The sequence below is a fragment of the Anolis sagrei genome, chromosome 1, assembly GCF_037176765.1.
Source record: "Anolis sagrei isolate rAnoSag1 chromosome 1, rAnoSag1.mat, whole genome shotgun sequence".
Lineage (NCBI taxonomy): Eukaryota > Metazoa > Chordata > Lepidosauria > Squamata > Dactyloidae > Anolis > Anolis sagrei.
Genome location: NC_090021.1, coordinates 161,881,764 through 161,894,801, shown reverse-complemented (window position 1 = coordinate 161,894,801; position 13,038 = coordinate 161,881,764). Strand labels below are relative to the sequence as shown.

The following is a 13,038-nucleotide window of genomic DNA, read 5'->3' as shown; positions in this document are numbered from 1 at the left end:
ACATGCAACAACTTCTGCAATTTGCACAGCAGCCATTACTGCTATTTGAGCTCAAAACAAATAAAGATCCCAACTTCTCAAGCACTGCTGATTACACTATGCAACTTGATTTCTGATCCTGGGTTATAAATGTCATTTCCTAGCAAGTTTTTCAAATTTTGTTACATAGTTATTTATAATCCATACTAGCAAGGTGCTTCTTGTTTCAAAGAGGGGAATAGGCAGGCTGCTGTTGCTATCACAAGAATATACAGCTGGCATGTCTTACAAGAGCAGAAAGAAGGGATTGAGAAATTGCAAACAGCCTCTCCCCCCCCCCCCCCCCCCCTTTGGCTAGTTCAATCCTTATTTTATTTTTCACTCCTGATTCCACCACCACAATAGAAATAAACTGTCTAATAAACAAACAAGTATACTTTTCACTAATATGATCAATGTTATTTTATAATAATCTATATAAATAAAAATGTAATGTTCGTTTGTGGTATTCACAGAACTCTAAAACCACTGAACGAATTGACACCAAATTTGGACACAAGACACCTAACAACCCAATGTATGTCATTCAGTCATTTTTTTTTAAATTTTGTCATTTGGGAGTTGTAGTTCTTGGGATTTATAGTTTAACTACAATCAAAGAGCATTCTGAACTCCACCAATGATGGAACTGAACCAAAGGTAACACACAGGACTCCCAGACAACACTAGAAGGGTTTGGTGGGCATTGACCTTGAGTTTTGGAGTTGTAGTTCACCTACATCCAGAGAGCACTGTGGACTCAAACAATGATGGATCTGGACCAAACTTGGCACAAATATTCCAAATGCCCAAATATGAACACAGGTGGAGTTTAGGGGAAATAGACCTCAACATTTGGGAGTTGTAGTTACTGGGATTTATAATTCACCTACAATCAAAGAGCATTCTGAACCCTACAAACGACAGAATTGGGGCAAATTTCCCACACAGAACCCCCATGACCAACAGAAAATACTCAAGGCCATCCAGTCCAACTCCCTTCACCAGGGCAAGAAAATCTAATCAAAGCCCTCCTGACAAAGAGCCATCCAGCCATAGATAGAGATAGATCTATATGATTCACACACACACAGATATAGTATCCTAGATTTGAAAGAGACCCTTAAAGAAGGACAGTGATATGTTGCATGTTCCAGAGTAGGCAAACCAGACACTCTCCACATCAACACTGACAAAGAAACAGCAAGAAATACTGTTTACCCACAAGCAGAAAAAATTCCATCGATTAACAATTACTTTATTTTCCAGATCACCAAACTGGCCCACAGCAACGCATGGCAGAGGACCGCTAGTATGTAGTAAAACATATATTGTGGCTTAGACTCGACATGGTAGTTTATGAGGGAAGATACAGGTTTAAAACTATAATACATAAATACCAAAACAATCTTGTGGATTATCCCTTCCCACACAAATTAATTAACAGGGACTTTAGTTAACTGCACTTTGATTTCACAGATTAGCATGGTAGTCCTAATACATCGATTTATTTTCACACTTTCAAGCACAGTGCAAGAAGGTAAGGTATGTTAATGTAGAGGTTATATTTTAAAAGCACAGGAAGCTTTCCACAGCATTTTCAGATAATTTACCTCTTTTACAGTAGCAGTCTCCTCCACCACTATTTCTTTCTCTGGACTACACTGAAGATCATGACCAACAATAAAATACAGGAAAAGCTAAGAGAAAGATAACACATCAAGTTTTAAAAAATAAGTTTTCCTTAAAGTACATTTTAAATGGATTTAAATAATATATTCAAAGTGGGGCAACTTGGACTCCAGCTTTGATCAGCCCAAGAGAGCACGTCAAATGCCAGAAATGACCGGGAGACTCCATCAACACATAGAAAGCTGCCAGCTGCTCACTCTGGTATATTTTCAGATACAAAGTTAGCCCAATTCCATCTGGAACTGAATCTAGTAGAGCTTACTAATGAGTTAGTTATGCACAGAACTGCTCGCAAGGGACCTTTTGTGTCCAAATATCACAGCATGCAATATAGCAGTTTCACAAATAAAAGTTATGAAAACTTATAACTCATAGCCTGAGACAAACAGCAATCTGCTAATCTTACTACGGTTTTCCTGCCTGATCATTTGAGGAGGAATACACATCCTGGTTATACAAAGATCTACATATGTATCTGAATCAAAATCAATTACATATATTGAATTGGATTTCAGATTCAATATCAAAACAAAGGTTATTTATTCTTTATTTTTGCATATTGAGAGGGTTATTGTTGTGGATGAGTCTCTGAGTAGTAGTAACAACAGGGAGTTGGAGACTAGGCAGGCAAAAAGGTCTACTCGGGAGCAAGAATCTATTGAAGAGCAACAGCAGAAGAGAATTCGGCAAATACTTACTGAACTGAACCTACTGATGAAGAGTCTTTTGAAGGTTTTGATGGGGATGATGGGTTTGGCAATGAAGCAAATTCTATGAAAAGTGCTGGGAGTGACACTGATGGGGTTGGGGATGAGATGGATTGGACTACAGTAGCAGTAGCAGAAGTGAGAGAAGGGTGTGAGGAGCCTACAAGTAGTGACACATTCAGAGGGTTTGCTGGGGATGAAACTTGGAGGGAGGTTGATTTGTCTACTGTTTGGGGAGATGTAAGTAGAAGCAGGAGAAGGACCTCTTGGCAGGCAAGGCAAAGGGCAGCTCGGGCAGCACAACTGGTGTAGTTTGGAGGAGAATGCAGGAGCAGTTGAGGGTGGGGCGTTGTCTCATTGTAACTCAAAGGAAAGTTTGTAATATAAGGAGGGTTGGTTGGAATTTACTTTTCTGTTTCTGAGTCTATTGTGAACAGGAGCTGTTGTGAATAAGAATTCACAATACTGATGATAAAAAGCAGCTTCTGTTAATTTGTATGTTCAATAAATAGTAAGCAATGTTTAAGAACACACTGTTAAAGTAAATAATCCTCGTAAGAGTCTAGGTATTGGGATGTCAAAAGAACTAGCTTAAATTCAGGGCCCTTTTCAATACTATTTCAAAGTAAAATTGTTACAACTGGTATTTAAGGGAACTAGCTATATAATAGGACAGATATTATCACTCACAGTTCTCTAGCTGTGAATCAACATAGTTGAGATCACAGCTAAGAAACTATAGTTTTCAAAATCGGCCAGCTAACCTGACTAGATACATCACAAACAGTGTACATTTCAACGAATACAGTCTGAGGTTATGTAATTCCTTAACATTGTAATAAAGTTTTTATCAAAGAGAAAATTTATGATACTAACATCAGTCTCAATATTTACAATAAAGTATAAATACATGAAAAGTATTAAGTAGGAATACTCTCACAAAAATTGCTGAAATTGCTTATTTTACCTGAGTGGCTGTTGGAGCTTTTCCAGAGCAAAGGCCTAGTAAGCTTCCCATTTTGAGCTCTGCTTCTTTAACCGTATAGTCCTCAGGCACTTAATGGGCAGAGTTTTTAAAAAACACATACATTTAAAAAATGAAAATAAGTGCAAAAAGTATTTTAAATAATCATAAATATAAAAGTTAATATTAGAAAGCTGCAACCATGGAAAACAGTAGCCAGAACCTTGCATTGAGGAGATGTAGTTTGGAACTTACAGAACTATGTACATCTATTAAATGAAACCATCCACAATCCCCTGTCCCCCCATTTTCATTCTTGTGACCCTCCCTGAACAGTTATTTCTCTATCAAGGCCAAGATCTATTGGATATTCCCAGTGTCAAGACCTTGCGTCTAACAGCAACCAGACGCAGAGCCTTTACAGCAGTGGCACCATCACTCTGGAATACTCTGCCACCTGAAGTCCGTGCCTTGCGGGATGTATCAGCTTTCCACAGGGCATGTAAGACATATCTGTTTCGACAGGCCTTTGATCTCTGATATTGTTGTTTTTAAATTGTTTTAAATTGTGTTAGATTTTAGCCTGTTCTTGTAAGCTGCTCTGAGCCCCAGGGGAGTGGCGGCATATAAGTTTGAATTATAAATAAATAAAATAAATAAGGCGATCAGTTGTTTCATGTGCATCCATTTCACTTTAGCATTACAAAAAGACACCCACAGGAACTGCCAAAAAGTCCTTGGGAGGCCCCTGCAGATGATGTCTTTCCAGCACTTCCAGCAAAAGAGAACTGGCTGCTGATCTTGCATTTATTCGTCCCGCCTTGCCCATGACATAGAAATGGCTGTGTTGGGGAGGGAAGCCCAAGAAGAGAATGTAGAAAGGATCTAAAGCAGACAAAAGCATGACTGATTGATCTATCATGTGATTAATATGATAAAAGTCCTAATTATTTCATGACACATCTAAACTATGTTTTCATTCTTAGCATACTGTAAATATGTTGACTGTATATTTGTTGTAAACCGCGTTGAGTCGCCAGTTGGCTGAGAAACGGCGGTATACAAGTACAGTAAATAAATAAATAAATAAAATAAATGGACTCTCTGCTATGTGTTTGTATCTCTAAGCGTAGCTAACAGTATGAGATTACGGAATTTCGGTTCCAAACCATCAACAGGGCCAGGATGGCTCTGATTTATACGTTACATTACCTGGACAGAGAAGTTTTCCATTTTTGCCAATGGGTCTGAGGCAGCTATTATTAACTGAAATTTGAAAAAAAGAATGTAAAAATGAAATAAATACATGAAGAATAACAATCAAGAATAACAATTAACTCAAGACTACAAGCATTTAAAAGACAACAGGTAAGATAAGGAAATCAGGTGTGAAATACTCAAGAAACTGAACTAGAGAGCAAGGCACTGTCTTCTGCTAGTTACATAACACTGTACTTCGCAATATGTCCAACTTCTTTATTTATTTTGTTCTGGAAAATAACATATGCCTCTCTAAACTCTACTCAGCAACCATACAATTCCTGTTGCAGCAAATCATCCTATGAGATTTTCAATAGTACTGTAGTTGGGTTGTTGTAGGTTTTTTCAGGCTATATGGCCATGTTCTTGAGGCATTTTCTCCTGACGTTTCGCCTGCATCTATGGCATGCATCCTCAGAGGTAGTGAAGTCTATTGGAACTAGGAAAGTGGGTCTGTGGAATGACCAGGGTGGGGCAAAGAACTCTTGTTTGTTGGAGCTAGGTGTGAATGTTTCAATTGGCCACCTTGATTAGCATTTGATGGTCTGGCAGTGCCTGGGGCAATCTTTTGTTGAGAGGTGATTAGATGTGCCTGATTGTTTCCTCTCTGTTGTTTTGCTATTGTAATTTTAGAGTTTTTTTAATAGTGGTACCAGATTTTGTTCATTTTCATGGTTTCCTCCTTTCTGTTGAAATTGACCACATGCTTGTGGATTTCAATGGCTTCTCTGTGTAGTCTGACATGGCGGTTGTGAGAGTGGTAAAGCATTTCTGTGTTCTCAAATAATATGCTGTGTCCAGGTTGGTTCATCAGGTGCTCTGCTATGGCTGACTTCTCTGGTTGAAGTAGTCTGCAGTGCCTTTCATGATCCTTGATCCGTGTCTGGGCAATGCTGCGTTTGGTGGTCCCTATATAGACTTGTCCACAGCTGCATGGTATACGGTAGACTCCTGCAGAGGTGAAATGATTCCTCTTGTCCTTTGCTGAATGTAGCATTTGTTGGATTTCCTTGGTGGGTCTGTAGATAGTTTGTATGTTGTGTTTCCTCATCAGCTTCCCTATGTGGTAATCCACAAGCATGTGGACAATTTCAACAGAAAGGAGGAAACCATGAAAATGAACAAAATCTGGCTACCAGTATTATAAAAACTCTAAAATTACAAAATTACCCTCCTCCAGATGTCAACTGAATCACAAGCCAGCTTTACTCCTTTGGGGACTTCACTGATTTGGGGAGGCAAGCACAGAGCAAAGCAAACACAGCCACCACTTCAATAAGCACTTTTCAAAGCTGCAGCTCCTATCTTTTGCCCTTCTAATAAGGGCATTAGGAATGGAGCATCACTTGGGACTTCCAGGGACTGGGTGGGCCACCCTGGCAAGCCCAAGTTCCCTATTGCTGTTATAAAATGGCAGAAGATTTTTTCTGGAATCATACAGGTGACTTTGTGCAACAGGGCCTTGCCACAACTAAAGTGGGGAATTTTGGGAGGCTGAAAACAAAAAATAGGCAGGGGTGTTGTGAGGTTTCTGAGCTGTGTGACGATGTTCTAGCAGCATTTTTCCTGATGTTTCAGGAAATGCCATGAGAAAATGCTGCTAGAAAATGGCTATACAGCCCGGAAACTATGCAACGTCCCATTTATTCCAGCCATGAAAGCTTTGACAATACAAAAATAGGCACCATTCACTTTTTCATCTTAATTCAGTCTTTTCGCAAACAGAAAGAGCATTTATGTTTCTATAAGGGACCCTCTGGATCCAACTAAAATCTCATCCTATGTGCTCTTATAATAGTATTCAATGCCAAATCTGAAAAACAAAGGCAACTAACTTAAATTACATATGGAAAACTATTTTACCTAGCTCCTTGTCCAACTGCATTTCCTCAATGGCCTTAATTCGGATATCTGATATCATCTAAAAGTAAAAAACATTAATCTATTTCCAAGAAGTAATAAACTGAAGAGGCACAGACAGTGTTTTTTTTATCTAGACATGGTTTTCTTTTCATTGTGAAAGCACTAATCAGATTAATCTCTCTCTCTCTCACCTCTTCTCCCTCACAAAGAAAAAAAAACCAATTGCTTCTGTATTATCGATGTTATAAAGAAATGAAATGGTGAAGAAACCCACTTTAATTTGGAAAGAAGGATCTGGCATTAGGATTTTTAGGGGTACAGGCAATTCTATGGTCAACTTCTACTGGAAGTTGATCATAGAGTGATGCTGGAGGACTTAGAGATTCACAGAAGAAACCTTTCTCTAGGAATCTCTAGATCAGTGGTTTTCAACCTGTGGGTGCTCCAGGTCCTGCAGTATGTTTCTGTGGTCAACTTTCTGCAGAGGTTAACCACAGTCATGCTGAAAAACCTGATAAAAATAACAATTTTATGCTCCTATACCCAATAAATATGGTTGACTGACTGTATTAAACCCCCTCTTTTTATTTTTTTTTATTTTTCACCAAAAGATACTGACTAGTCAATGAATTTCAATTTAATTTGCATAGTTTTTTCTGTGCTATGCAACAAGTCATGGCATTATGAACATTCTTATGCATCCTAAGACTTTAAGAACCTTTTGTTGCATGCCAACTTGGTAAAAAAAACCTAGTAAAAACATATCTTGCTAATATGCAGGGTAAAGGTAAAGGTTTAGGTTTTCCCTTGACGTTAAGTCTAGTCGCGTCAGACTCTGCGTGGTGGTGCTCACTTTCATTTATAAGCCGAAGAGCTCGCGTTGTCCATAGACACCTCCAAGGTCATGTGGCTGACATGACTGCATGGAGCGCCATTACCTTCCCAACGGAGTGGTAAATATTGATCTACTCACATTTGCATGTTTTTGAACTGCTAGGTTGGCAGAAGCTGGGCTAACAGCAGGAGCTCACCTCGCTTCCCGGATTTGAACTGCCAACTTTTCAATCAGCAAGTTCAGCAGCAGCTCAGCAGTTTAACCAGCTGTGCCACTGGGGGCTCCACTGCATATTTGCAGAATACGTGCTGCAAATATGTATTGTAATTTTGACACTTTTCCTGACAGTTGTCTGAGTACAAAAAGTAAGCATAGCAACAAAAAATTATTTCAGAGAGCCCCACTCCAGTCATGTAAACATATCTCCCCTGCACATACATTTTTCACCTTAAATTTGGGCAGTTCTGATATCAATTTAGGAAGCAAACTGTGAATCAATCCCAGATGTTGTTGTTACAAACATAGAGACATCTTCAGGTCCTTTCCCCCTTCCCTATAAGCATTGAAAAACACAAGCAGCAAAAATAACAAGAGTAGCCATTTCCTGGATCCGGACAAGTTAAGAATGAAAACAAAATAAGTAGCTGGACTGACTGGCCAGAATGGAAGGAAATGAGTCACAGGAGATGTAGCCTCTCAGAGCCATGCACAATCACAATGTCTGTTACTTACTGTTTCAACGGTTGCAGTAATTTTAACTTGCATCTCTTCAGCCTCCAATTTACAGATTTTTTTTACTTGTAACCAGCTGATATCATGCGTAAAAGCAGTCAAATTGCCGCCTGCCACATTCACCATGCTGCAAACAACACATGCTTAGAATGCATAATTATGCACCACATGTAAGACAAAATGCAAGGAAATGTATTCTGAACAACTGTACTAATGTATGCAAATAAAGGCCCAGCAGGATATGGTCTTATGCAAACAGCTCTTGAAACAAATAACTATCGCAGCACAATCCCCTTCCTCAATGTGACCAAGTCGTGTCAGGAGTGACTCCTGGTGTGAGAGAATTGACCGTCTGCAAGGACGTTGCCTGGATGATTTGATTTTTTTATCATCCTTGTGGGAGGCTTCTCTCATGTCCTCGCATGAGGAGCTGGAGCTGATAGAAGGAGCTCATCCGCCTCTCCCCGGATTCAAACCTGCGACCTGTCGGTCTTCAGTCCTGCCGGCACAGGGGTTTAACACACTGCACCACCAGGGGCTTCTAATGTGACCAAGTGACAGGCAATAGATATGTTAATATCAGAAATCCCATCACCAGATTTTAAATCTGACTATAGTCAATATTGTGATCCTATAAGATGCGCCCCCTCCCATATCTATCTTTTCCCTTCTCCTCTTGTTATCTGAATACTGCTATAAATGAGTACTAATATGACTAATATAAATGTGAGACAACCTCTAAAAAACCCATCTCACAAACTATCTATCTATAGCTAGACATAGGGAAGAAAAGAAAAGGAACTGCCCATCAAGATTAGAGAAAGCAAGACATATGCCGAAGGAAAGTTCATATAGCATTTCAACCTACAGGTTGGTATCCAAACTACATAAATACTTTTGCAAATTCGAACAGTGTCGGTTTGCCTATCTAAATATGAAACCTCACCTAGACCACTGCAAAGCAATCTCTCTTCTGATCATATCAATTACCTAACACAGTACAGCGAGTTGATGTTCAAAGTAAAACATTCAAGACCATACTGAAAGCATGGCAGCTGTGGCTTCAATTCTGTTCATGGTGATTTCCAGCCACACTGCTACTGTATGAACTGATTGTGTGATTAAGAACATTATTGGATTTTGAAATATTTTGGTGAATGTTATCATGAAAGACATTCTTCAGGAAGGAACACCTTCATACCTCAAAAGTACACACAATCTCATCTAATTTTGGAAGTGAAGAATCAAAGCATCCGGTTGTACCAGAGACCATGAAAAGTTTATGGAGGAATCCTGCCTAAAACCCCCAAAAACCTTGGTCATTTTTAACAATCCTAAACTGACTATGGTATAAGGTTCCTGTGTACCTCAGACCATGCTGAATTAATACATCTGTTTGCATCCTGATAAGTATTTCTAAAAGTGTATCCTGTGAATACTGATTTCAAAGAAATGAATTCAGACCGCTTAAATGCTAGTATGACACCATCTGGTGTGGGATATATCTTTGGATTTATCCAAAGCAGACTAACATCTACATTATCATTATTGCAAACAGTGCCATCAAAAAATCTCTAGAAATACATATTTTAGTATACACATTTGAATATTACACCTTTGTTACAGAGAAAATTAAGCTATAAAATATCAATTTTTTAACTAAATTAAGGTAGGAACAAAATGACATGTAAGTTCTCTCTCAGAAAAAGATCTATGGGGAAAATGACAGAAGTAGCACGATGCCCTTGAAAGAAAGATCTTGAAACTCTAGTTCCAAAGGATTAAAAGCAAATGCTGGATAAGGAAATCAGCTTTTAAAAAACTAACTTATGAAAACTAGTTATGTCAGCCTCATTCAGAACTGGTCAGCCTGGTTAAATCTAGATATACTAATTCTTTAAACCGCTTGTTTCTCGTCAGGGTAAGTCTTTGGCATGGGAGGAAAACCATAGCCTCCTTGCCACTATTTTTCCCCTATATAAAGTCAACAGGGGAGTTTTTTTTAACTTCAACATGAACCACCCATCACCACCACCTTGGTTCTCTTTCAAGATATCTAACACTATAAACAGCATGAACATGCCAATCCTCATTCAAATGGAAAGATTGGGGGGGGGGGACGGGGACTGGGCTACTAAGTTTACATTAGGGAGGAATTATGATCTCAAACAACTAATGCTGGCTAAGATGATTAGGAAAATAGTAGTAGGATTTTGTAAAAGACACATAATGCCTACGGAAATTGCAAAAATCAGCTCTGATTTTTTACAGGTTCAATCTTCTGTAAAGAATGGTATATACCTGATGCCATAGTACAAGAAATTGAATATGTTAATTCTAAAATACTTCTAGCCTTAAGCTTCTATGTATCACATGTACAAAGCACTGATCTGGAAAATGAACAAAAACAAATAGCTTATCTGGCTTGCCAAGCAAGCATCATGAATTAAATTACACAGTGAAATTAGAAACAGTCATGTAATGGGAGATCAATTTGTGACATGTACCTTTGGTCATGGCTGTCTAAAACTAGAATTGAGCATCCATCAGTAAGGCCAACTGTCCTGAGAGTTTTTTCCATATCTTCCTCAGGAATGACTTTCCAGTTGTCAGCTTCTCTCTCAAGCCCTGAATGACTTTTTAAGATTATCCCTTTAGAGGACGTTAAAACTTCAGAAATCATTCTCAAGCTTAAACTACATGAAAAAACATGCTGGGACTCCATAAACTGTTGCCCCTTTCGCCCTTCATTATGACCAGCTAAACGAAGAACATTTATGAGAACAGGTTCATGGTCAATGCCAGTCTGAATTTCCACTCCATCGACCTACAGAAAGAAAATGTAAAAGTCTGAAAACAAATCAGGAGCACGTTTCAAAAGATAAACTTTTCAAGTGCAGGATTCTTGTCACTGGTGACACATGGCTTTCCTCATCCACTCCATGGAACATATTATGATCCAGACTTCTAAGTAATATCTTTCATTATGTAAATATTCCAGTATATTGGGTGCCGATAGTAAAATGATGACAGGATTAAAACAGCTGTGGATTTCTCCCTTACGCCTCATTTATTCTTCCCTTATGATAAAAACAACTGCACAGCGAAAAAGAGAAAGTGACACTGGGATGTAGGAGATTTTTCTGGACTACACTGGGGTACTCTTTCTCCATCAAAACAGAAAATGTGATCTTACAAGGAATAATTTGTGGGTGCTACTCTTTCGTAAGGCTACAGTATAATTATGGCTACCTTTAATTTTTTGAATTTTGTGGAATGAAATAATGCAAATTCAATGAATATACCATCTGCAAAGGCCTGTTCTCCCAAGTCAAGTAAATAGCTGAATAAGGACTGCTGCTTAGCAATCAAAATCCTAATACAAAGGAATAAAAAAGTAATTTCTTCATGAATAACTAGGTATTTATCATTATTTTTTATCATTCATTTAAAATAAGCCAAAAACCTCCAGAAGCTTTTAAAGAAGCCTTAAAATAATTATCTCATCTACAATGTAGTGTGTGTTTACCTCTTTTCCATTCCACACAAATATATCAGCTCCATCGAAAAGGCCAGTGCTACTTAAACTAGAATCATCACCTGCAAAGATAAAACAAGAGTATTTACATTTAAAAAATCAATTTGAAGTGCTTTTTAAATTATTTTGTTTAATTAGAGTATAAAAGACACTTTACAGTGACATTTGACTTGATTCAAAACATAGCAAAATGTAACTGCATTGAAGATAAATCTAAGCAAACAATTTTCCTTATGAAACAAAAAAATTGGAAAATTATGCACCAAAAACTCAATGCAACATGATTCAAAACTACAGTTATGCACTTTGAAGGTTGGTATGCGTATCATATGATCTACTGAACTCAACTGCTTAATTTATTCAGAGGTATCAACAAGTGCCTGAATTTAGAATTCTTTCTTCAAATGTTTTAGTCATGAAAGAAAGGAATACTAAGATCATTTTTCCATCAAGGACTTAGAAACAAAGCATTAGTGACAAGTGCAAACATGTTTCTTATCAATTGTAACAATCTTGTGCTTTTTCCACATAAATATTCTGCTTTATACTTAGGTAATGCTATGATATGAGTACATTTATGGAATTTTAATGCTTTTAATATATATATATATATATCTTACCCTCAAGAATTTGGTATATATGCAGTCCAGCTGGCAGAGGCTTTGCAAGGCTGAGAACCAGATCTCCTTCCCAAAATTCCAGCAACTAATCATAAAATATTGAAATATTTCTCAAGTGAAAAGGGGTCTATCATCTTGCAGTTAAAATGTATTCATATTCTTGATTTGCAGCTGAAAGGTTGATTCTAGGGTTGGTATTTTATCTTACCATGTATAAATTGAGCATCCCTTATCTGAAATGCTTTGAATCAGAAGTATTTTTGTATTTCTAATTTATTTGGATTTTGGAATACATGTGTATACACAATGAGATAGCTAGAAGATTGAATCTCAGTCTAAACACAAAATTCATTTATGTTTCTTATACACCTTGTCCACATAATTTGAAAGTAATTCAATACACAATACTTTAAATAATTTTGTGCATAATTTTTTCCATATACTGAATTATGTAAAAGCAAAAGTTTCACCCTCTCAGCTACATATGTAGACAATTTGTGAATATTTCTGATTTTGAATTTTGAACCTGTGCTGCCACTAAGGCTACTGCAGGCACAGTTTATTTTGCACCTGAAGAGTCTGCTTAGTGACACCGATGTCATTGAAACAGAACAGCTTATATGAACTATGATTCTGGTTTTGGCTATAGGGCAAGCTGTAGTTTGGCAAACAGAACTAAAGGTCCCAAATTTGTAGATACATATTTGTGGACAAAGTTTAGGCCAAGCTTAACTTTAATATGACCTTTAAATACAGTAAGTAATCTACTCCAGATGTCAGCAATACACATCACAACAAAGCATACGTAT

The 13,038-nt window shown here is 37.7% G+C and overlaps 1 protein-coding gene across 6 annotated transcripts in view; it reads right to left on the bottom strand.

The window, feature by feature from the left end:
- The window catches only part of USP40 (ubiquitin specific peptidase 40), a 62,318-nt gene that overhangs the window by 20,530 nt on the left and 28,750 nt on the right, over positions 1-13,038 (bottom strand). For all 6 annotated transcript variants that reach the window (XR_010910126.1, XM_067469861.1, XM_067469863.1 and 3 more), the window contains 8 exons: positions 12,230-12,314; positions 11,601-11,671; positions 10,579-10,898; positions 8,072-8,198; positions 6,505-6,562; positions 4,594-4,647; positions 3,385-3,473; positions 1,632-1,718 (listed from right to left, as the gene is read on the bottom strand). Coding sequence is in view for 5 of the 6 variants with exons in the window: in XM_067469861.1 (XP_067325962.1) it covers positions 1,632-1,718; positions 3,385-3,473; positions 4,594-4,647; positions 6,505-6,562; positions 8,072-8,198; positions 10,579-10,898; positions 11,601-11,671; positions 12,230-12,314 (891 nt within the window). In the remaining variant the exon portion in view is untranslated. The remainder of the gene's footprint in view (positions 1-1,631; positions 1,719-3,384; positions 3,474-4,593; positions 4,648-6,504; positions 6,563-8,071; positions 8,199-10,578; positions 10,899-11,600; positions 11,672-12,229; positions 12,315-13,038) is intronic.